Consider the following 19,781-nt stretch of genomic DNA (forward strand, 5'->3'; position numbering starts at 1 on the left):
CTGTCGGCACCTGTCCCATTCAACACAGCAGGCTCTGAGTGTGCATCTTCATTTACCTATCCCGGCATCCTCAAGAACCTCGGCGAGCATACCAGTATTTGTCTTGTCAGATAAAGCATACACCGCCGGGTCAAACGCGCCAAACAGCCCTTGCTCAACATCAAATTTGACACGGTCAAGATGCGTGTCCCATTATTTAAGCGTATTATCATTGCTCTGCTCAACATCTTCTTCCCGCCATTTGCTGTCATGCTCATATGCGGTCTCAATGCCGACCTACTCATTAACAGCCTGCTGTTCCTCCTTGCAGTTTTCCCTTCCCATATTCATGGCTTCTACATCAGCATGACCTATTTCAACCGCAAACGAAAGGCTCGATCCGGCATCTATCCTGGTCGCAGGCGCCGTGGCATCACGAGCGAGAAGGTCAACACCGGGGGTATCGGATGGAAGGAGGCCGAGAAACTCCGTGTTCAAATGGAAGGGGATAGAAAGCTTCGCAAGAAGGAGAAAAGGGCCAAGACCCAGGGCATGGCCATGAGTGAAAGTGGCAGTGGCAGTGGACATGGACTAGGAAGTCGCTTGAGTGGTTTGGGAGGCCATGGTAGCTCCTACAAGACGGTTCAGGATTGGGATGACGGGTACAAGGAGGCCGGCAGTACACAGCACAATACTTCGAGGTGGACGGGGGGCAGGAGGAGGAAACACAGGTCAAGATACTACGATGACGAGCTCGATTACTGATTCAAATCAACCGGTAAATAAAATAGTGATCTCTATCCGGCAGCGAGACCATGGATCGCAGCGGAATGCTTTTGGACGATTATCAAATTTGAACTTCGCTAGAAGCTGATACTGTACAGATTGTGATCGAAGCCTGTTCCACTGGAATCTCCTTTTATATGATCCTTCTGTAGGCTCAAGTGGTCTATTTGATGCCGCTGACCAGTAAGATTGCGCTGCCCAGTTGTCGTCTTAAATCCTCGTTCTCAACATCATGTGTATCTTCGACCTCGCCCCACATGCCCGTCTGCCACTTGACTTCGAGGCTACTAGCTTCTGCGGCCTCCTCGATGCCAAATCGAGACTCGGTGCTGCGCTGCAGATCTCGGAATTCTTCACTCCACTCGACCAACAGCCTCGCGCCAATCAAGAGACTCTTGCCCGCCAGAACCGCTCGTTCCAGAGCAGCCAGTTCGTAAGGGGGCAAACCTGATATCCAGCCTTGAATGACACTCCTTGTAACGTCGCTCTGTTGTATGGGCATAATCGAACCCTCGTCGAGGACCGGCTTGATCTCGACACCCGGCCAGATGGTTGCGTTGAGATGGCCGATGATGGGTTTGGCGATGCGGATCTGGATGTCGCGCAACGACTCGACCCGGTTCTCATGCTGCTCCACCAAGGCGGCGTCGTGCGAGTGGTGTGCTGGCGCCCAACACAGCAGGGTGTCGGTGTCGAGATAGCGCATCATCACCTTGACAATCTCGGCCCTGTCGGCACTGTTCCTACTGCCACCGGCCTCGGCCTCGGAAATGTCTTGTGCACGCGCTGCGATTGAGGTCATGGGGATGAAATGGTTTTTCAACGCCTGCTGCGCCGACTCCAACAGGTCCCATTCAATGGCAATGGCGTGGGCTAGGTGAGGTTTGGTTCGGGGTATCGACAGCAGCGACCGATTCGGCGTCCGCACCGGCCGTGTGTCGAGATAGATATGGTATGCTGAGCCGTCAGGAGATTCCTTGACGTGCACATCTTTCCAAAACCTTCGTTTCAACGGATTGGTCTTTTTGCCAGAGCTCGATGACGCTTGCTCGCTCGCCCGGATCTCTTTGCCCTTTTCGAGGAGATCTGCTTTGCGCTTGCGTTCCGATATCCGGTCACTGTACGATGAGGGTTGTGGTACTGGAGCGCTGGGAGGTGGGCCGGCCCCTGTGATGGGAAGGGCGGTTGCTTTAACATTTGACGTCGTTGAGATAGGTCGGAACGGAGACGGTTGGATGGTGCTGACTGGTTGTCCGCTCGAGCATCTTGAATAACTGGCCCGTATGGCCGTAGAGCCTGTACGGACAGCAGTCCTCCGCATTTTGAAATAGTTTCAAAGAGGGCGCGGATGATGCGTGTTGATGATGTCGGACTACCAAGAGAATCAATCTATGATCCATAATTCATGATGAATCTCGACTGTAGTCCATAGCGGGTCGGACATAACGATGCCAAGACTTTATAAGTCCGTGGAAGTTTCCTGGGTTTGCGACAAAAAAGTTGGAGCGATGTCTTTATCGACAAGACCAACATAATGCCTTTATAAAGACGCCTACAAGGATCCTCAAAATGGTCAGAGTACCAAGAGAAATAGCAGGCTGTGTGGCCCTGCCTCTGACGATACCACCCCGGGCTTCATATCCAAAAGAAACCAGGCACTACGTTTACCTGCGCCCTCACGACCCTCAGATCCCCGATGAAGACTCCCCTAGATCCCTCTTTCTCGTCAACGTTCCAGTATCATCTTCTCTCCAATCACTAAGAGATCTGTTTACAAACCAACTCAACGGAGGTCGGATAGAAAGGGTGCAGTTTGGAGAACATGGGTCAAGCACATCAAAGGCTGTTTCGGTGAACAGTCGCAAGAGGAAGCGGATGACGGCAGACGAACTCGAGACTGGGCTAGCTTCTCATTCCCTTCCACAGGTTTTCGACAGCGAGATCCATCCGACCGGCTCGACCGCTGTGGTTGTCTTTGTCGACCGCTCGAGCATGGAACTTGCGTTAAAGGCGGCCAAAAAGGCCGTCAAGGAAGGGAAAGTCATTAAGTGGGAGAGCGAGGGCTCTGGATTAGGGTTGACCCGATATGAGCATCACAAACACTTGCAATATCCTTCGAGGAAAGAACTGTTACGAAGCGTCAACGGATTCATGACTGCCTATGCTCAGATGGAGGAGGCCAGAAGTAAAGAAAACGCGCGGAAGCGGCAATTGCCCGACGAAGATGGATTTATCACCGTTACCAGAGGCTCCAAGGGTGGTGCGAGGATGGAGGAGGCGAAGGAGCTGGCGGAGAAGGCCAAAGAGAAGACCAAGGGCCTTGAAAACTTCTACCGATTCCAGATGCGCGAGAAGAGGAAAGAAGAGCACAATGAGATGCTGAAGAAATTTGAGGACGACAAGCGAAAAGTCAATGAAATGAGGCAACGACGAGGCAAGTTACAAGTATCATGATAATAATGATGGCCTGGAGGCCAAATATGAACAATACTGGTCAAGTAGGCAGTATTCTATTCTAAACACGTTTGACTGGTATAACCATGAGTATCATGAGCACAAATATCAAGAGGTTGGTTCGAGCCCACCCGGAGGAGCTCATGTTCATTCTTTGTGAATTTTCTTTTGGAGTTTTGCCAGTAGTATTTGTATTCAGCACTTGTTGACTAAAGCCCGGATGCATACGTTATTGTGTTTGTTTTTTGGATGTGGTTTTGGGCTGACTCAGGACAAGTAACAGGCCGAGTAAGCACGCGGAACTGCCCGCAGCAAATGATGGAGGTGGTATTTTCTCATGTAAGCTTTGTCATCTTCAAGGACATCACAAGATATGAAAAGGACATGGAAAAGCAAGAGGGACGTTGCACTCTCACAAGGTCGACGGTCGAGCAGAAGGATCACCAGTACACTTCCAACGCAGCAGCATCCCCGCGAGCAAAATGGACTTTAGTAGAAGGACCACGACAGATATCCAAGTCTTCCACAGAGCCGGGTCCGAGGCTGTGACATATGACCTATCTCAGCCTCATCGAGTGACAATTACAGTGCCCGCGGGGTCACTTTGGACATCTGGCCCACACTGGCATGAGTCTCATACAGAATATTTACAGATCAAGCAAGGACGAGCACTAGTGAGGCTGGGGCCAGGCATCAAGGAGTACTCAGCACAGGATGGAATCATCCAAGTGCCTCGATACGCAGTCCATGAATGGCAGCGAGTTCCGCATTCTGAGGATGGAGAAGACCTGGTTGTGCAGGAATGGACTATACCCGAGGATGGAGATAAAGAGGCCTTCTTTCGGATGTTGAATTCGTTCTTGACCGAACAAGAGCCACAGAAGTTGTATCACGTGCCTAAAGTGGTTAGATGGATGGTCGGGAGGTGGGTCGAGCAATGGGTGGTGATGTTGCAACTATTTGCCATATTTCAGGCGTGGGACAATTATCCAGTCTTCCTGGGGGATGACAGCGGCTGGATTGGATGGTTGACGACACATCTGGTCTTGGGGATTGCTTCAATGGCTGGACTGTTGATAGGAGTACGGGGCGATTATCCCGAGTATACTGGAGAGCAGTCTAAGTCGAAAGAGAAGTCTAAGTCTAGTTAGTTGATTGGCAGGGACGCTTTCGAATTCAACGCCGTCGTTAAGACAAACGACGATGAGCAGAAGGTATATTTTTGTGGTGGTGGTGGTAAAGGATGGTGTTGTGCTGAGGGGTGACACGTGAGGGTACGCATGTCACGTTTTTACTCTTTTGATAATTACGGTCCAGGTTTATGGTCGCACCTTCTGTTTATTGTGTCCCTGATAAAGTGAAGCCTCGAGGTCGTTCCTCGTTGTCTCAACTACAAAGGGAAAGAAGGACAAGGAGTCGTGGACCAGTGCAGGGGCGACCCTCAAGCGGCACACTTGCCAGTCAAGTCTAGAAACTCGTGTTCTACAGGGCCGAGGGGCTTGGCGACAATCTAATAAAGGATTTGATCCCCACTAAATTAAGTCCAGGCACGGCAAGTGCAAGCAGATCCCTCAGGCTGTCAGCACCAACCTTCGTAGTTTCTGCTTTAATAAATTTATAGGCCGAGGGGCTTCATATTACTCCGTCCTACGGCGCAGGCCACCCTTATTGGGCCTTATTGGGCCTCTCACCACCAGCCGCCTCAGCCTCGATCCTCATCGACTCGCTTCCTTCCAACGACCTCGTCTTACTATGATTCTTCTTGTGTAAAATCAACCTTCACTCATTTCTGTGGTATTCAATTTCGTCTCTTGTTTTGTGCTCCTGAGCCCCGCCTGCGCTGCGTAGGCTATCTTCTCCCACTGTGTCTGACCCTCTCCCTGCTGACTATTGACCTGATCGATCGAATCCTCCATCCCACCCTAATTGACCTGCCTCAACTGCACCCAATTGTCCACGCTCGCTTACACCCCCTCTCATGAAAACCGTCCGTCCTTGACCCCTAGTTCGGCCCAAAGTCTCACCGTTGCGAAACTCGACTTGATTTTTGGATGTCTCTGTTGTATGAAGCCTTCTTGATGAAAAGACAATGCGGCGCCCTTACAAGCAAGGCGAAGTGACAGGGCTTGATTTGTATGCCGAAAGGGACGCTATACCATTCTACTATCGAGCAGTAACGCTTGCTGCCTCGTGGCTGGTACTTGGGGGCTATGCCGTCTTTGCCATAGCCTTTACAACTCAAGATGAACATCTGAAGCCCTCCAGGGTCGCAGTTGTTTCTCTGGCCGTTGTCATGACCTTCTTGGGCTATGTGATAGGGGCCCTGGGGGCATTCTTCAGTTCAAGTTTGCTCTTCACCCAGGATGCTGTCCTCCTGCCCTTCTTCACCTCATCAGCCGTGGGCCTCTTCATTTCTGTCGCCAACCATGCTTCTCAAAAAGATCTCAAGATCCCCTCAGAAGCATATGTCTTGGTCCCGCTCATTGCGTCGGGTGTTGCTACAATAATCACCGGTCTATTCACCTTTATTGTGTCCCGCAAAATCCGGGGGATCAGGAAATCGGACCAGAGACGAGGTCAACATGTCCAAAGGTGGGATCACTTCCAGTCAGTCAGTTATGGAGATGCAACTTCGACCAGTGAGCTGTTACCCATGGACACTATGCAACACACCGTCCCGGTGGACAGTTACGGGATTCCTGAGGATGAGGCTCAACGGCGCCAGTTGTTACGTTTATTGTTGAATCGCGAACCTGTTGACTCTCCACTCCATTCCGGCACCCCCAGCACTTACCGCATCAATCTACCTGGCGAAGACAATGATCTTGCACAGCTGCTCCCCCAATCGCGGACGCGCACAGGCAGTCTCCCATCAAGTTCCAACAAGTCCACCGTCTTCACTAATCTAAAGTTCTTACGCACTAAAAGTCCCCCCTTGGACAACTCGGTCAATTCGCGAGAGAAGCGCCGCGAAGAGATTGAGCGATCTTCCATATCATATGCAACGCCTAGTCTAGGAAGTGGTGGGGAATGGGCCCGGACTCCGGGCACCTCTCCGGGGTTGTGACCATTTGCCTCACACCCTTGGACCTTGACACATGACATGACATGTACGAGAATGGGATGGGAACAATATGAATTCAGAATAGCAAGGCGTTGCCGGTCGGAGGGTCGTGATGATGCACGTGAATGTATTCTAATACTAGCCGGTCCATCTATGCAAAGGCCAATGTTATATAATAATGGAAAAGATAGCACAGGCCTCAGCCTGGTCGTAGTGGTCTCTGCAGTCTTGTCCCCTTGGGCTCCATCATGATTGACAAGACTGTCATTACTGGCCATTGCTGGTTCGTATTTGACTGCCTCCTGACCAAACCATTAATAATTAAGTACCTAGGCAGGAATTGGTGCCCTACGCTGTGTCGGCCAAAGTCAACAATGTAGAAAGTCTATGCACGTGATTTTCCCTGAACCTCGGCTGTCAGATTTCCCGTTTGCCTGCGACACTTCAACTGTCAAGTCAAACCTCCGGCCGGCGGCGACAATGGACCATCCACCATCCCCATGGCCGGACACCATCATCAACCCCAGATCCACCGGCTATCTGGCACAGCACCAATCACTCCATCTCCGAACTAATGCCCTCGACCTCATTCCGGCCCTGAACGCCCTGAATATTATTGTTGCTCCGAGCTCTCGCTCAAATCACTTTCCTTGATCGCCCTCCTCATCCTCTCTATTCCTTTTCCCAACTGTCAGCGCAACTCATTCGATTACCCACGGGTGCCTAATCACCACCACATCGTGGTCAGGATACATGTGTCAGGAGTGTCCCAGTGCTGGTTATTGCTTCAACTGGGTTTGAGCATACATCTATCTGGTGACTCCCTGAAGGAGAGAGACTTGTCTACCTTGACTCTCGACTCTAGCACCCTTTCATCGCCCTCAATAAATCCCCTCCAAAGCAGAGTCACCATGTCTACACACTCGACTCTGATCAAACCCCCCAAGAATCTCCCCCACCACTCCCCTATCGAAAATGTCCTGTCCCTCCTACCACTGCTCGACATTGGACCCGACATCTACACCAATGCTCGTCCTCTGTGGCATCCTCCGGGCGCCAGAGGCATCTTTGGTGGTGCAGCCATCGCTCAATGTCTTTCTGCCGCCCAAGCCACCATCCCCAAGGACTTTACCGTCCATAGCATGCACTGCTACTTTGTCCTCGCCGGCAACTCGGAGATCCCTATCCTATATCACGTTGAACGAGTCCGCGATGGCAAGAGTTTCATCACCCGTACAGTCCAAGCCCGGCAACGAGGAAAATGTATCTTCACCACCACTTTGTCTTTCATGAAAGAAGGTGCTGGAGGCAAACTCAAGGTCGAACATGCATCCCGGTTGCCTCGCGATGTTGCCCCTCCCCCCGAGCTCGACCCCAACAAGGACTTTTGGCAGTTGAAAGCCAGTGGTGCCGTGGACGAACGACCCTTTGAGAGTGTGCGCGCAGGTTCCACTCGCCATGCGGACCCCTCAGAACGTAAACTTCGCCAATGGATCCGCGCCAGAGGCCGCATCAGCGACTGTCCGCCAGATGTGCGCGAGCAGGAACTGAGCGACGGTGTGCGCGCAAATCAGCCTGGAGATAACCATCAAGCCCACCTGTCGGCTCTCGCCTACATGTCTGACAGCTACTTTGTCGGCACCGTTGCGCGCGTCCATAATTTGATGCGCTTTGCCAACCCCAAGAGTATCGAGGCCACCATCGCCGCATTCAAGGGTTCCGAGGAGGAGAAGGCGCAGACTCGGAAATATCTCCAGGAAATCGCCATGGAGGAAGAAGAAGAGAACAGGGAATTTGGAAAGTCGGCCGCCAAGGACGATCGCAAGATCGGCATGATGGTCTCCCTCGATCATGCCATTTTCTTCCACAACCCTCGCGCCTTCCGCGCCGACGAATGGATGTTGACCGAGATGGAGAGCCCTTGGGCCGGTGATGGCAGAGGTCTGGTCGTCCAGAGAATATGGAGCAAGTCCGGCACTCTGATCGCCACTTGTACACAGGAAGGATGTGTCAGGTTACAGCAGCCCAAGGAGACCAAAATCTAAGTCGGTCGAGTTGGATTTTTTGAGACACTAGCGGCTGAGCACTACGAGTACATCTGCGTTTCGCCCTTGGACTAGTAGCAGGTGGTATGTTACGTGTGTGCGTACGTTCACACGTCACATGTCACACGTCACACGCACACGTACACATGTTTTGTGTCGGAGTCTGGCTGCCAAACATCATATGTGCCCTACGATATTGTTGATTGTTTATATTTGGACTTTTCTTTAGACATGTAGAATTTCTACCACTGGTCTTCCAATTCCTTATGTTGTTCAGGATTCCATATGTGACATGTCTATGGACTTGATATTCATGCTACAGAGATCATCGATACGTATCATATGCTGCTACCCGATGACCTCTCACTCGGAAATATCGAGCATGTCTGTTCTACTAAGTAGTCGAGAGCTAAATAGCGGGGGCATACAGGAACTACAATTCCTGTACAAAGCAGGAGCAATACGGCTCCCTGCTTTGGCTCGTTCATATATGCCTTTATCCATCACCTTCCCTTCGAGCTTGGCAGATCTGCAGCAAGCACCCGATCGTATCATTGTCCTAATCCAATCCCCAGTAAGGGGGCCGTCTTATCTTTCGTGGAGACTCACAGAGTGTCTGACTTGAGTTGAATCTCCTTCTGAAGGCTCGACCAAGATCTCCTTTGGTACACCTAGACGCATGCTGCATCAGTAGGCCCAAAGCAGATCAGTACGAATGACTCTGGTAATTTTGTTCTTCCCAAAGGAGGTGGTTCAGGCGTCTTGGTGGTTGGTACGACCTTCCCTTAGGACAATGTCGCGCCTGGCATTTTCCCCGTGGTTCGATGACGGGCGGGGCAAGAAACCCAGGAGTCGTCGTCGTCGTCGTCGACGGTCATGATCTTCATGAGAGATTCGAGATCGGGGCACGGTTGCGTTTCATCCGGGGATACGCATTGGTGTATGGTGATAGAAGCCAGGCCAGAACCAGGTTTCCCATCATGGTCAACATGGAGTGCCTTTCGTTCTGCCACATCTGCGACACCATCATTGTGACGCCATAGCATCGCCATGCTTCATGGTTTCTGCAGAATCCTTACGCTGGAGCGGGAGCTCTACTTCCGCTTCCTGGCGTTTCTGACCACTTCGTCTGCGTCGTTCTCATACTCCTTGCCTTCGTTGATATCCTTCTTGCGCATGGTTCCCACACCCATGCGGATTAATTCTTGGTCGTCGTCATCGCTGTCTTCAACATTGTACAGCATTGGCAGAACAAAGCTGTCTTCTTCGCCAATCTTTTTCTCCACGGTCAGAATATCCACATTTTCATCTTCGCGATCCAATCGCCGTTTCTGATGTTCTTCCTGTGGATATGTGTCGAATTCATCTTCTCGTTCTACGTACTCGACGTTCTCCGTCACCTCGGTAAAGTCCGGTGCTAGTGCCGACCATTTCTGCTGCGGCTCGATGCCCCAGATCTGGATACTGCCCGTCTCGATCGAGGTGCACGCCAGCAGGGGACGAGATGGGTGCCATTCGATGATTGCCGGCTCTTCACGGTTCTCCAGGATGCGAAGCAAAGAATTCGTGCGCAACTCCCAGATGTATATGTCCTTTTTCATGTATGTCGATGCTGTCACGTAATCGGCCACACCCGCGGCGGATGAATGGCTGAAAGCACAATGATTCCAGCGAAGTCGGTTCACCAGATCTTGAAATTTGTGTTCCACTGTGAGATTGATGTTTTCGGCCAGGGTGGCTGGATCGGTCTGGTCGTCATCACCGCCTTCAATGGGCGGTGCCGTCGACGGTGTGATCAGAGATAAATCGGGAATGTTGACCGTTCGAATTATGCGATCGGTGCTGTTGACCAGAAGTTGACGGCCGTTAGCAGTCAGCCGAAGAAGTGATATAAGGCCAGAAGAAATTTTGGTCGAATGGATGATCTTGCGAGATTCTGTCTCGATGATGTTGATGTATCCTTTAGATGTTCCTGTAATGATGTGGTTGCCAAATGCCGAAAATATCGCTGCCGTCGTTGCTTGCTTGTCGTCCGAGCGTGAGATCCCGTCGCTGAGTGGTGCGGTGGGTAGAATGAACTTCTTGGGCACTGCGTTGGTGGTGTCGACCAGGTGGGGGCGATCCTCGAACAAAGAAGCCACAAAGAGATTGCGATTGTACGGATGCAGTTCTGCCATGTAGATCGGTGCTTCAAATTTGACGATTCTGATGCGCTCCTGAGTCTTCAAGTCCCACAAGCATGCTCGGCAATCTTGCGACGAAGACAACAGATATCTGCCACATCTCGACCAGCTTTGTCACGGCTATGTCAGTACACTTTCAAGTCGCCGAGTCAAAGACCGAGTGCACACACCTCAAGCCTTGGATTTGTTTCCAGTGTCCATGCAATTTCATCCCAACCCCATAGGTTTCCATGTCCCTGAACATATCAGGTCAGCGTAGATCCGTCAATGTCATGAATGCCAACTAACCAAATAACGATCTTGCCATCGACTCTTCCAGACGCAAGGTATTCGCCTTTGCGATTAAAGCGTAAAGTGGTGGCATGGCCAGATCCTAGTTTTCTTAGTCTGCTGAAGTCTGGAAGGAAAATCGCGTCTCAGGAGGCTTACGCAGATCATTCGTCAAAGCATCAGGAGAATCCTGAGCCAATTGAAATGGATCAATCAAAGCGAGATTCATGATCGCATCGCATCGAAAATAAAAAGGCGTGAACTATGATACAGAATGAAATTTGGGGAAACATCTTGTTACCCGGTGTCGTTGATAGTAGGTTGTCGACTTCAGTCACGTGGAGGAACAATAAGTCACGTGGTCATTGTTGTTACCTACGAAAACAAGATGGCATTCAGATGAGATGCAATTCATCACCTTATCAAGTAAAGAGCTCTGGAAACCTGTCACGCTGGCTCTTCTATCACTTATTCAATAATCTATCCCTATTGTAGACAATACAGATACTTTCCAGAAGCAGAGGTTGCCAGTTTCTTTGTCACCCTCATTGTTATGACGCAAGTAGGCGTACTGAGAACAATCAGACCGTGTCTGTGTAACCTCATATTGTGTCATGTCCAGTTTATCACGCCCTCCATCGAGTCAGAATGAGTCTTCCTTTCCTCACAACTCAGGCAGCATCTGAAAAAAAAGTTATTTTGCCAAACTCCGTCGTTTGTGAATCATATCACCCACAACACCGGACACGCCAGCCACCGTGGCCTGTCACGCCTTGACGGATCAAGGTTGTTCCGATACCGGTTGACAGAAATCGCTTGGCACCTCCTGCACTCATTCTTTTTCACTTAGGCAGACCCGACTTCTCACAACAACTTCATCTTCTTCCTTATCATCAACCCTACCCATACCATCTCGAATCGATCGCGCACACGGATCCCCACGTTCTAGCCGACGAGACGGTCATATTCCCGGAAGTTTTGGATCCCAAAAGTAAAGATTGGTGACGAGCGCAGCTGGCGAAAGAGTGGTTGTTTTGGGTGGCCCAAGAGGGCGGAGGTCCCATCTGACCACGACGCGCAGTCATCCGCGCAGGCCCTTCGATCATCAACGATCGTCTGGAAAGTAATCATCGTCTCCCAAGGATATCTCTGCAATCATGGCGAACCTCAACTTTGCCTATTCGAGCGCGCCGGTGCGCACCGTCGAAGAAATTCGGTTTGGTCTCTTTTCGGCCAAAGAATCCGAACGCCTCGCGGTCATCGACATCGAATATCCTGAGACGATGTATGTAGATAATAAAACCAACCCGTTGACATGTTTATCTAACCAATGATTCAGGGATGAGCAACGCCTCAGACCTCGCGAGAAAGGTCCGAACGATCCTCATCTTGGAACAATCGATCGCAACTTCAAGTGCAGTACTTGTGAAGAAAACATGGCTGAATGTCCAGGACACTTTGGTGTCATCAAGCTAGCCACCCCCGTGTATCATTATGGATTCATGGCCAGAGTCAAGAAGATCCTGGAAACGGTCTGCCACAATTGTGGCAAGATCAAGGCCCTTGATGTTGGTCTTCCAGATCACTGTCTTTGTCTCTGACACGTAATGCTGACACTTCTACTACCAGTCCGAAGAACTCAAGCACGCAATCTCCCTTCGAGATAAGAAGCGAAGATTCGAAGAAGTCTGGCGTTTGAGCAAGCCCCGACTCATTTGTGAAGCCGACCCTCCCGAAGACCCTGATCAACCATCCAAAGGACCTGCTATTCCTAAGCACGGCGGCTGTGGAAATGCCCAACCAGAGATCAGACGAACTGGTCTGCAGTTGTGGGCCACCTGGAAGGCACGCAAGGGCGAAGATGACGAAGACATTACACCTGACAAGAAGCGAATCTTCCCTGCTGAAGTCCTTCGCACTTTCCGCACCTTGACGGACGAGACATTGGAGAAAATGGGTCTCAGCACCGATTATGCTCGACCCGAATGGATGATTTTGTCGTCCCTGCCAGTTCCCCCTCCTCCCGTTCGTCCCAGCATCAGCGTGGATGGCAGTGGCCAAGGTCAACGTGGTGAAGACGATCTCACCTTCAAACTTGGCGATATCATTCGTGCAAATCAGGCTGTTCTTCGTACTGAAGTTGATGGCACTCCCGACCACATCAAAGTCGATCTTCAAGATCTTCTTCAATATCACATTGCCACCTATATGGACAATGAAATTGCTGGCTTGGACAAGGCTCAGCACAAGAGTGGCCGCCCAATCAAGTCAATCCGTGCACGACTCAAGGGCAAAGAAGGTCGATTGCGTCAAAATCTCATGGGCAAACGTGTGGACTTTTCTGCTCGTACCGTCATCACTGGTGACCCTAATCTATCTCTGGATGAAGTCGGCGTTCCTCGCAGTATTGCTCGGACTTTGACATATCCCGAGACCGTCACCCCGTTCAACATTGAAAAGCTCAAACGTCTCGTTGCCGCGGGTCCAGCTGAGCATCCAGGTGCACGATACGTCATTCGAGACACCGGCGAGAGAATTGATCTTCGTCATCATAAACGTTCCGGCGAACTCAACCTGCAGTATGGATGGAAAGTCGAACGTCACATTCAAGATGGGGATGTCATCCTCTTCAATCGTCAGCCCTCATTGCACAAAGAGTCCATGATGGGTCATCGTGTCCGGGTCATGCCGTATTCCACTTTCCGACTCAATCTATCGGTGACCACCCCATACAACGCCGATTTCGACGGTGACGAAATGAATTTGCACGTGCCTCAGAGCGAAGAGTCCAGAGCCGAGTTGGCCAACCTTTGTATGGTCCCTCTTAACATCGTCTCGCCACAGCGCAATGGGCCTTTGATGGGTATTGTCCAAGACACACTGGCCGGAATTTACAAAATCTGCCGTCGAGATGTCTTCTTGACTCGAGACCAAGTCATGAATGTCATGCTCTGGGTTCCTGACTGGGATGGGGTGATTCCACAGCCTGCTATTATCAAGCCCACAGCCCGCTGGTCGGGTAAGCAGATGATCAGTATGGTACTCCCAGCACAACTCAACCTCGAGCGTTTGGATGCGAAGGGTGAAGACCCGTACGTTCCTACAAATGACACTGGCCTGATGGTCCTTGATGGCAGCTTGATGTTCGGCCTGTTCAGCAAGAAGTTTGTCGGCACCAGTGCTGGTGGTATTATCCATACCATCTTCAATGAGTTTGGTCATGACGCTGCTATGGCGTTCTTCAATGGCGCACAAACCGTTATCAACTACTGGCTATTGCACAATGGCTTCAGCATTGGTGTGGGTGACACAGTCCCTGATGAACAGACGGTGCAAAAGGTTCAAAACGCTGTCGATTCAAAGAAGAAGGAAGTTGCTGAGATCTCGGCGCTTGCTTACAATGAAGAACTCGAACCCGCTCCCGGCATGAATGTCCGTCAAACTTTCGAAAGCAAGGTCATGAATGCTCTCAATCAGGCCCGTGACCAAGCTGGTACAGCAACCGAAGACAGTTTGAAAGATCTCAACAATGCCATCACTATGGCTCGTGCAGGTTCCAAAGGTTCGACCATCAACATCGCACAAATGATGGCCATTGTCGGTCAACAAGCCGTTGAAGGCAAGCGTATTCCTTTTGGCTTCAAGTATCGTACACTGCCTCATTTTGCAAAGGACGATTATTCTGCCCCTTCTCGTGGGTTTGTGGAGAACTCCTACCTCCGTGGTTTGACTCCCACAGAATTCTTCTTCCACGCCATGGCTGGTCGTGAAGGTTTGATCGACACTGCTGTCAAAACTGCCGAGACTGGCTACATCCAGCGTCGTTTGGTCAAGGCACTGGAAGAGGTTACTGTCAAGTATGACGGCACCATTCGCGATAGCCGTGGCAACGTCGTTCAGTTCATCTACGGTGAAGACGGTCTTGACGGTGCTCACATCGAGAATCAAAAGGTTGACATCATTACCATGTCTGACAAGGCCTTCAACAACCGATTTGCAGTCGATCTCATGAATGGTGATCTCTCACTTTGGAGGGGCAAATTGTTACAAGCTCGAGAGATTCAAGGTGACACCGAACTGCAGGAGCTCTTCGACGAGGAACTCGAAGCACTTCGTGAAGCTCGCGATTTCCTTCGAAAGATGGGCAAGGGCACCGAGGACTCGATGCAATTGCCTTTGAACATCGGTCGTATCATCGATCAGGCACAGAAAAATTTCAAGATCCGTCGAGGCGATAAGACTGATCTCGACCCTCGCCATGCACTTACTTCTGTCAACCAACTTCTGGATCGACTGATCGTGGTCCGTGGAGATGATCCCATCTCCCTCGAGGCCCAGTCAAACGCAACCATTTTGCTCAAAGCCCAACTGCGGTCACGATTGGCATTCAAGAGACTTGTTCTTGAGCATGGCCTCAATCGATTGGCTTTCGACAATGTCATTGGTGCAGTCGAAAGCCGCTTCATCGCGGCCGCGGCTAATCCAGGCGAAATGGTCGGTGTCCTCGCCGCCCAATCAATCGGTGAACCTGCAACACAGATGACTTTGAACACATTTCATTTCACTGGTGTATCTGCAAAGAACGTCACCCTTGGTGTTCCTCGTCTCAAGGAGATTCTCAATGTGTCGGCGAACATTCGTACTCCTTCAATGACTGTCTACCAACTTCCTGACAAGACTGGAGATAAGGAAGCGGCGAAGCTACTTCGAAGTCGAGTCCAACACACCAATTTGCGTTCCGTGGCGGAGACCTGCGAGCTCTGGTACGATCCTGACATCCAGAGCACTATCATTCCGGAAGATCTGGATATGGTTGAGTCATATTTCATCATCCCCGAGGACTCGGATCAAGATCTCGATGCTCATTCGAAGTGGCTTCTACGCATCACGCTCAGTCGTGCCAAGCTCTTGGACAAAGGTCTTAACATTCAGGATGTCGCAGCCAACATCAAATCCACCTATGGAAAGGATCTTTCAGTCATCTTCAGCGACATCAATGCGGATGATCAGGTGATTCGAATTCGCTTGGTGCAGAACTATGGCAAAGACGAGGATGACGAGCGAAAGGAAGACGACGAAGTCCTTCGTCGATTCCTGAACGAAATGCTTGACCATTTGACCTTCCACGGTGTTCCTGGTGTCTCTCGCGCGTTCATTGACCAGAAGTCTCGCGCTATCATCGCAGATGACAATTCGGTGTTCATGGCGAAAAGCGATCCTCGATGCAATGAATATGTCCTCGAGACTAGCGGTAGCGCTTTCGCCAAAGTCCTTGCGATTGAAGGAGTCGATACGACGCGAACTTACAGCAACAGATTCACCGAAATCTTCGAGGTTTTGGGCATTGAAGCTGCTCGGGCTGCCATTCTGCGCGAGTTGACTCAGGTTTTGTCGTTCGATGGCTCATATGTCAATGCCCGTCACTTGGGTATCCTGTGCGACGTGATGACCGCCCGAGGATACATCATGGCCGTTACTCGTCATGGTATCAATCGCTCTGACACTGGAGCCCTCATGCGTTGCTCCTTCGAGCAGACCGTGGAGATTCTTCTGGAAGCTGCAGCATTTGGTGAATTGGACGATTGTCGTGGCGTTTCGGAGAACTTGATCCTGGGCCAGGTGGCTCCTGTTGGCACTGGTACGATGGAGATTCTACTCGACCACAATCTTCTGTCCACTGTTGTCTCTGACAATGGAAACTTGGGACTGGGTGGTGCGATTGGCGTCAAAGGAAACCAACAGCTGATCGACGGTGCAGCCACGCCTTACGACTCTGGCTCCCCCATGCAAGACAACAACTACCTTGGGTCGCCAGATTATGGTGCTTCCTTCTCACCCATTGCTACAGGATCGGAAACTCCTGGCGGTTTCTCGGAATACCAACCAGGCTATGGCACCTCGGGCGGCTTCAGTCCCTTTGGAGCTCGCAGTCCTGGAGGATATTCCCCCGCAGGCGGCTTTGGCACGAGTCCCAGCTCACCCAGCTTCTCTCCTACGGCTGGTTATTCCCCCACTTCACCGATGTTTGGTGCGACTAGCCCTGGCTTTGGCCCAACTTCGCCATCATTCAGCCCAGCCAGTCCAGCCTTTACGCCGACTTCACCTGCATACTCGCCGACGTCCCCAGGGTACAACTCACCTACTTCGCCGAGTTATTCGCCTACATCTCCCAACTATTCGCCGACGTCTCCGGCATATGGTGGCTCGCCCACTTCACCCAGTTACTCGCCTACGTCTCCAGCGTTTAGTCCGACTTCACCGACATCGCCAACATCACCGGTGTATAGTCCAACATCGCCAATGTATAGTCCCACCAGTCCGATGTATGGCGGGGCTGGAGGCAAGCAGTCACCAACTTCGCCGAGTTACTCGCCAACTTCACCGACATACAGCCCAACCAGCCCGACATCTCCGACCAGTCCTTCGTACTCGCCCACCAGCCCCATGTACAATGCCTCACCACGAAGTCCCGCAGCGAATCGACCTGGAGCTATTAGCAGTCCACAATATTCTCCCAATAGCCCACAATACTCGCCAACTTCACCCAAAGAGGACTGAGCGTCGGTTGTATCATCATGACCAGATGATCATTTGGATCATCCCTACCAACAGCTCCGTAGTCCAAGCCACCTGATGGATCCATTAGCTTGACCTTCTATCAGTGCTTGCATCTGCGATGTTATTTTTTGTTCCAATGCTTTTTAAGGCCCTCAAATTGTTTCGGGGGGGCAAAGGTCACAACATCGACACTTTGCTTCTACCCATATCTTGGCCATCAATGTCTTATTCACCGAAAAAACATGTTGAGATTATTAGCGACGGCGTTGGATGGAATTCTTTTTTTGACCCCCGTGGACAAGACACAACGAAGTGATCTTCGGGGGTTTGCATGCATGAAAATGGGAGGAAAGGGTCTTCTCGAAGGAAGCATAGAATGAACCGATGTCTCGAGATGAAATGGTGATTCCAGCGTGCGCGTGAGAAGGGACGGACATGGGGGGGGACGGGTCTAGGACGAGTCGAGACCGAAGAATGATGTTAACCGGCTTCGTGGAAAGCGAGAGGATGCATGGAGCGCGAAGATTGACTTGGTGGCGATGTGGATGACTGAAAAGCAAGGGAGTGGTTCCCAAACAGTTATTGCAATTGTACTCTAGCACAAAGACTTAGATTGTCACTCGCTGATGCGAACAGCCAGAAGCTGAATAGATAATGTTTTGGCGGAAAACAGTCAAGAGTCTTGTGCATTGATTGAATTGATTAACCGTGTAGGAGGGATTCTGGTATCTCAGCCGTGATTTTCGTGGCATGGTGACCAATATTGAGAGAGTGACAGGCTCGAACTTTGGAGCGAGAGAAGAACTTGGAAGATGAGTATGGCAGTCGAGTAGAAGAAAGGATGAAGACGAAAGACGAAAGATGAAAGATGAAAGATGAAAGATTGACGCAGGCAGATATTCATCATTCATGGAAGTTGGATTGAGGTAGGCACGATGCACATCTTGGACTTGCAACTTCCTCACTAGGGTTTTATATTTTATATGACATTTTCCCTCTCGAGAACCTCACCTCAACTTCCATTCCACTACCACTTCACGCTTCAACTACTTACACGTGTCCATTCTCTTTCTACCCCTTCTATTGACAAGCGATAGATAGAAATGGGTCATTGGATTTATGATATACCATTCCTCGGGAATCATGAATGCACTGCTTGTGCAGGGCTGGTGACACATTCATTCACTCGGTGGATTTTGATACCACCCGAACCAAGGCTTGGTCGGTTGGTTACAAAATTTCAACCTGTGCACAGCTCGACGATCGTGTTTCACGTAGAGTTGCACAGCTCGACGACGTCAACCTACCCAAAAGGCTTCGCGATACATCAGCTTCCGGACCTCGGAGCTCCGTCCGCCGGAAACCACCCAGCACCAGACGGCTTGCCACTCTCCGAATCCTGCATTTCCTGATGAGATCGGTTGCAGCATGTGGTGCGGGCGCTGTCGCAGTCCGAGCATATTCGGCCTTGACAAAGAGTTGACCATTGAGTACCGTAAAGTCTTAGCACGAACTATTGACGCCTCTGGATCAGACATGACAGGTCTCGAAATGCTGGCTCCCTGCTGCCGCTGCTACGATAGCCACGCAAGTGATGAGACAAGATCTAGGTAGGCCAGGTTGCAGAGTTCACCGTCACCCCAAGTCCTGTCGTGAGATGCTCGGTGCACATATATGGTGATTGAGTCCCATTTACGCTTGCCATGTTGCACATGTTTGCGGAACTCTTGCAAAGAAGTCGAAGTCCCTTGAGTGAGCATGTCTCTCACTGTCTTGCTGACCGCCATCATCCTCCCATTGTCCATTGGTGTTGGTGCTATATTTGTCCCAGATCATGTACTTCGCATCAGCGTTGGCATCATTCAGCAGGACTGTCAGCCTAGAACCTCGACATTGATCAATGGCTCATACCCTGCTCCTCCCATCTACCTTGATCCAGATGTCACGACCTGGATCAGGGTATACAATGATGCAGATGTGAATGCCACGATTGTATCTCTTCTTCTATGGCTCGTTTTATTTCTTTCATCGCTGACTTTTATAGCATTGGCACGGTCTATCACTCGCTTCGGCACCATATGCTGATGGCGCACCTCAAGCATCACAATGGCCGATTCCCCCAGGTCGATTCTTTGACTATGAGCTCCATCCTTGTGCCCATGAAGCAGGGACCTCTTTCTATCATTCTCATGTCGGATTCCAGGCCGTCACAGCTGCTGGCGCATTGATTGTCAAAGATGCCGGCCCTCCGCCATACAACTATGATGACGACTTGATCCTAATCCTGGGAGACTACTATTCCGCACAGGATCATGAAGTCGAGGCGCAGTTGACAGGTCGGCCATGGTCCTGGCCTGGCGATCCAACCGCTCTATTGATCAATGGCCATAGTGGCAGGAGAGGGAGAGGGACCTTGAATGAGTGGTCAGATGAATCCTGCCA

General features: G+C 50.8%; 6 protein-coding genes across 7 annotated transcripts; 4 read left to right on the forward strand and 2 right to left on the reverse strand.

Moving 5' to 3' along the window:
• Positions 1 to 796: 796 nt before the first annotated feature.
• On the reverse strand, positions 797 to 2,134 carry PV10_03473 (uncharacterized protein). Its single transcript, XM_016367927.1, has one exon. The coding sequence runs from the start codon at positions 2,084 to 2,086 to the stop codon at positions 929 to 931; it is 1,158 nt and encodes a 385-aa protein (XP_016227445.1). The 5' UTR covers positions 2,087 to 2,134; the 3' UTR covers positions 797 to 928.
• A 161-nt stretch (positions 2,135 to 2,295) lies between these two features.
• Positions 2,296 to 4,370, forward strand: PV10_03474 (uncharacterized protein; the record flags this gene model as incomplete). Its single annotated transcript, XM_016367928.1, has 2 exons — positions 2,296 to 3,210; positions 3,873 to 4,370. The coding sequence occupies exons 1-2, from the start codon at positions 2,335 to 2,337 to the stop codon at positions 4,368 to 4,370; spliced, it is 1,374 nt and encodes a 457-aa protein (XP_016227446.1). The 5' UTR covers positions 2,296 to 2,334.
• Positions 4,371 to 4,940: 570 nt separating this feature from the next.
• On the forward strand, positions 4,941 to 6,507 carry PV10_03475 (uncharacterized protein). The gene has a single exon (XM_016367929.1). The coding sequence runs from the start codon at positions 5,309 to 5,311 to the stop codon at positions 6,284 to 6,286; it is 978 nt and encodes a 325-aa protein (XP_016227447.1). The 5' UTR covers positions 4,941 to 5,308; the 3' UTR covers positions 6,287 to 6,507.
• A 281-nt stretch (positions 6,508 to 6,788) lies between these two features.
• Positions 6,789 to 8,588, forward strand: PV10_03476 (acyl-CoA thioesterase II). Its single transcript, XM_016367930.1, has one exon. The coding sequence runs from the start codon at positions 7,195 to 7,197 to the stop codon at positions 8,326 to 8,328; it is 1,134 nt and encodes a 377-aa protein (XP_016227448.1). The 5' UTR covers positions 6,789 to 7,194; the 3' UTR covers positions 8,329 to 8,588.
• Positions 8,589 to 8,633: 45 nt separating this feature from the next.
• Positions 8,634 to 11,039, reverse strand: PV10_03477. 2 transcript variants are annotated; one of them, XM_016367931.1, is made up of 4 exons: positions 10,941 to 11,039; positions 10,800 to 10,884; positions 10,682 to 10,747; positions 8,634 to 10,620 (listed from the first exon to the last, which is right to left on the reverse strand). In XM_016367931.1, the coding sequence occupies exons 1-4, from the start codon at positions 11,008 to 11,010 to the stop codon at positions 9,423 to 9,425; spliced, it is 1,419 nt and encodes a 472-aa protein (XP_016227449.1). In that variant the 5' UTR covers positions 11,011 to 11,039; the 3' UTR covers positions 8,634 to 9,422. The 2 variants fall into 2 exon arrangements, with proteins under 2 accessions (XP_016227449.1, XP_016227450.1); XM_016367932.1 differs by lacking the exons at positions 10,800 to 10,884; positions 10,941 to 11,039 and having other exon boundaries at positions 10,682 to 10,782.
• Positions 11,040 to 11,668: 629 nt separating this feature from the next.
• PV10_03478 (uncharacterized protein) lies at positions 11,669 to 18,011 on the forward strand. The gene is made up of 3 exons (XM_016367933.1): positions 11,669 to 12,066; positions 12,121 to 12,349; positions 12,411 to 18,011. The coding sequence occupies exons 1-3, from the start codon at positions 11,939 to 11,941 to the stop codon at positions 17,337 to 17,339; spliced, it is 5,286 nt and encodes a 1,761-aa protein (XP_016227451.1). The 5' UTR covers positions 11,669 to 11,938; the 3' UTR covers positions 17,340 to 18,011.
• The last annotated feature ends 1,770 nt before the right edge of the window (positions 18,012 to 19,781 follow it).

Source organism: Exophiala mesophila, assembly GCF_000836275.1.
Source record: "Exophiala mesophila strain CBS 40295 unplaced genomic scaffold supercont1.2, whole genome shotgun sequence".
NCBI lineage: Eukaryota > Fungi > Ascomycota > Eurotiomycetes > Chaetothyriales > Herpotrichiellaceae > Exophiala > Exophiala mesophila.

Excerpts from the sequence above, each read along its gene's own strand:
- PV10_03473 (XM_016367927.1), bottom strand. The coding sequence starts at position 2,086 with ATGCGGAGGACTGCTGTCCGTACAGGCTCTACGGCCATACGGGCCAGT.
- PV10_03475 (XM_016367929.1), top strand. The coding sequence starts at position 5,309 with ATGCGGCGCCCTTACAAGCAAGGCGAAGTGACAGGGCTTGATTTGTAT.
- PV10_03476 (XM_016367930.1), top strand. The coding sequence starts at position 7,195 with ATGTCTACACACTCGACTCTGATCAAACCCCCCAAGAATCTCCCCCAC.
- PV10_03477 (XM_016367931.1), bottom strand. The coding sequence starts at position 11,010 with ATGAATCTCGCTTTGATTGATCCATTTCAATTGGCTCAGGATTCTCCT. Across the intron at positions 10,885-10,940 it reads TGCTTTGACGAATGATCTGC|GATCTGGCCATGCCACCACT; the intron begins GTAAGCCTCCTG and ends TAAGAAAACTAG. Across the intron at positions 10,621-10,681 it reads AAACAAATCCAAGGCTTGAG|CTGGTCGAGATGTGGCAGAT; the intron begins GTGTGTGCACTC and ends GCCGTGACAAAG.
- PV10_03478 (XM_016367933.1), top strand. The coding sequence starts at position 11,939 with ATGGCGAACCTCAACTTTGCCTATTCGAGCGCGCCGGTGCGCACCGTC. Across the intron at positions 12,067-12,120 it reads ATCGAATATCCTGAGACGAT|GGATGAGCAACGCCTCAGAC; the intron begins GTATGTAGATAA and ends CCAATGATTCAG. Across the intron at positions 12,350-12,410 it reads GCAAGATCAAGGCCCTTGAT|TCCGAAGAACTCAAGCACGC; the intron begins GTTGGTCTTCCA and ends TTCTACTACCAG.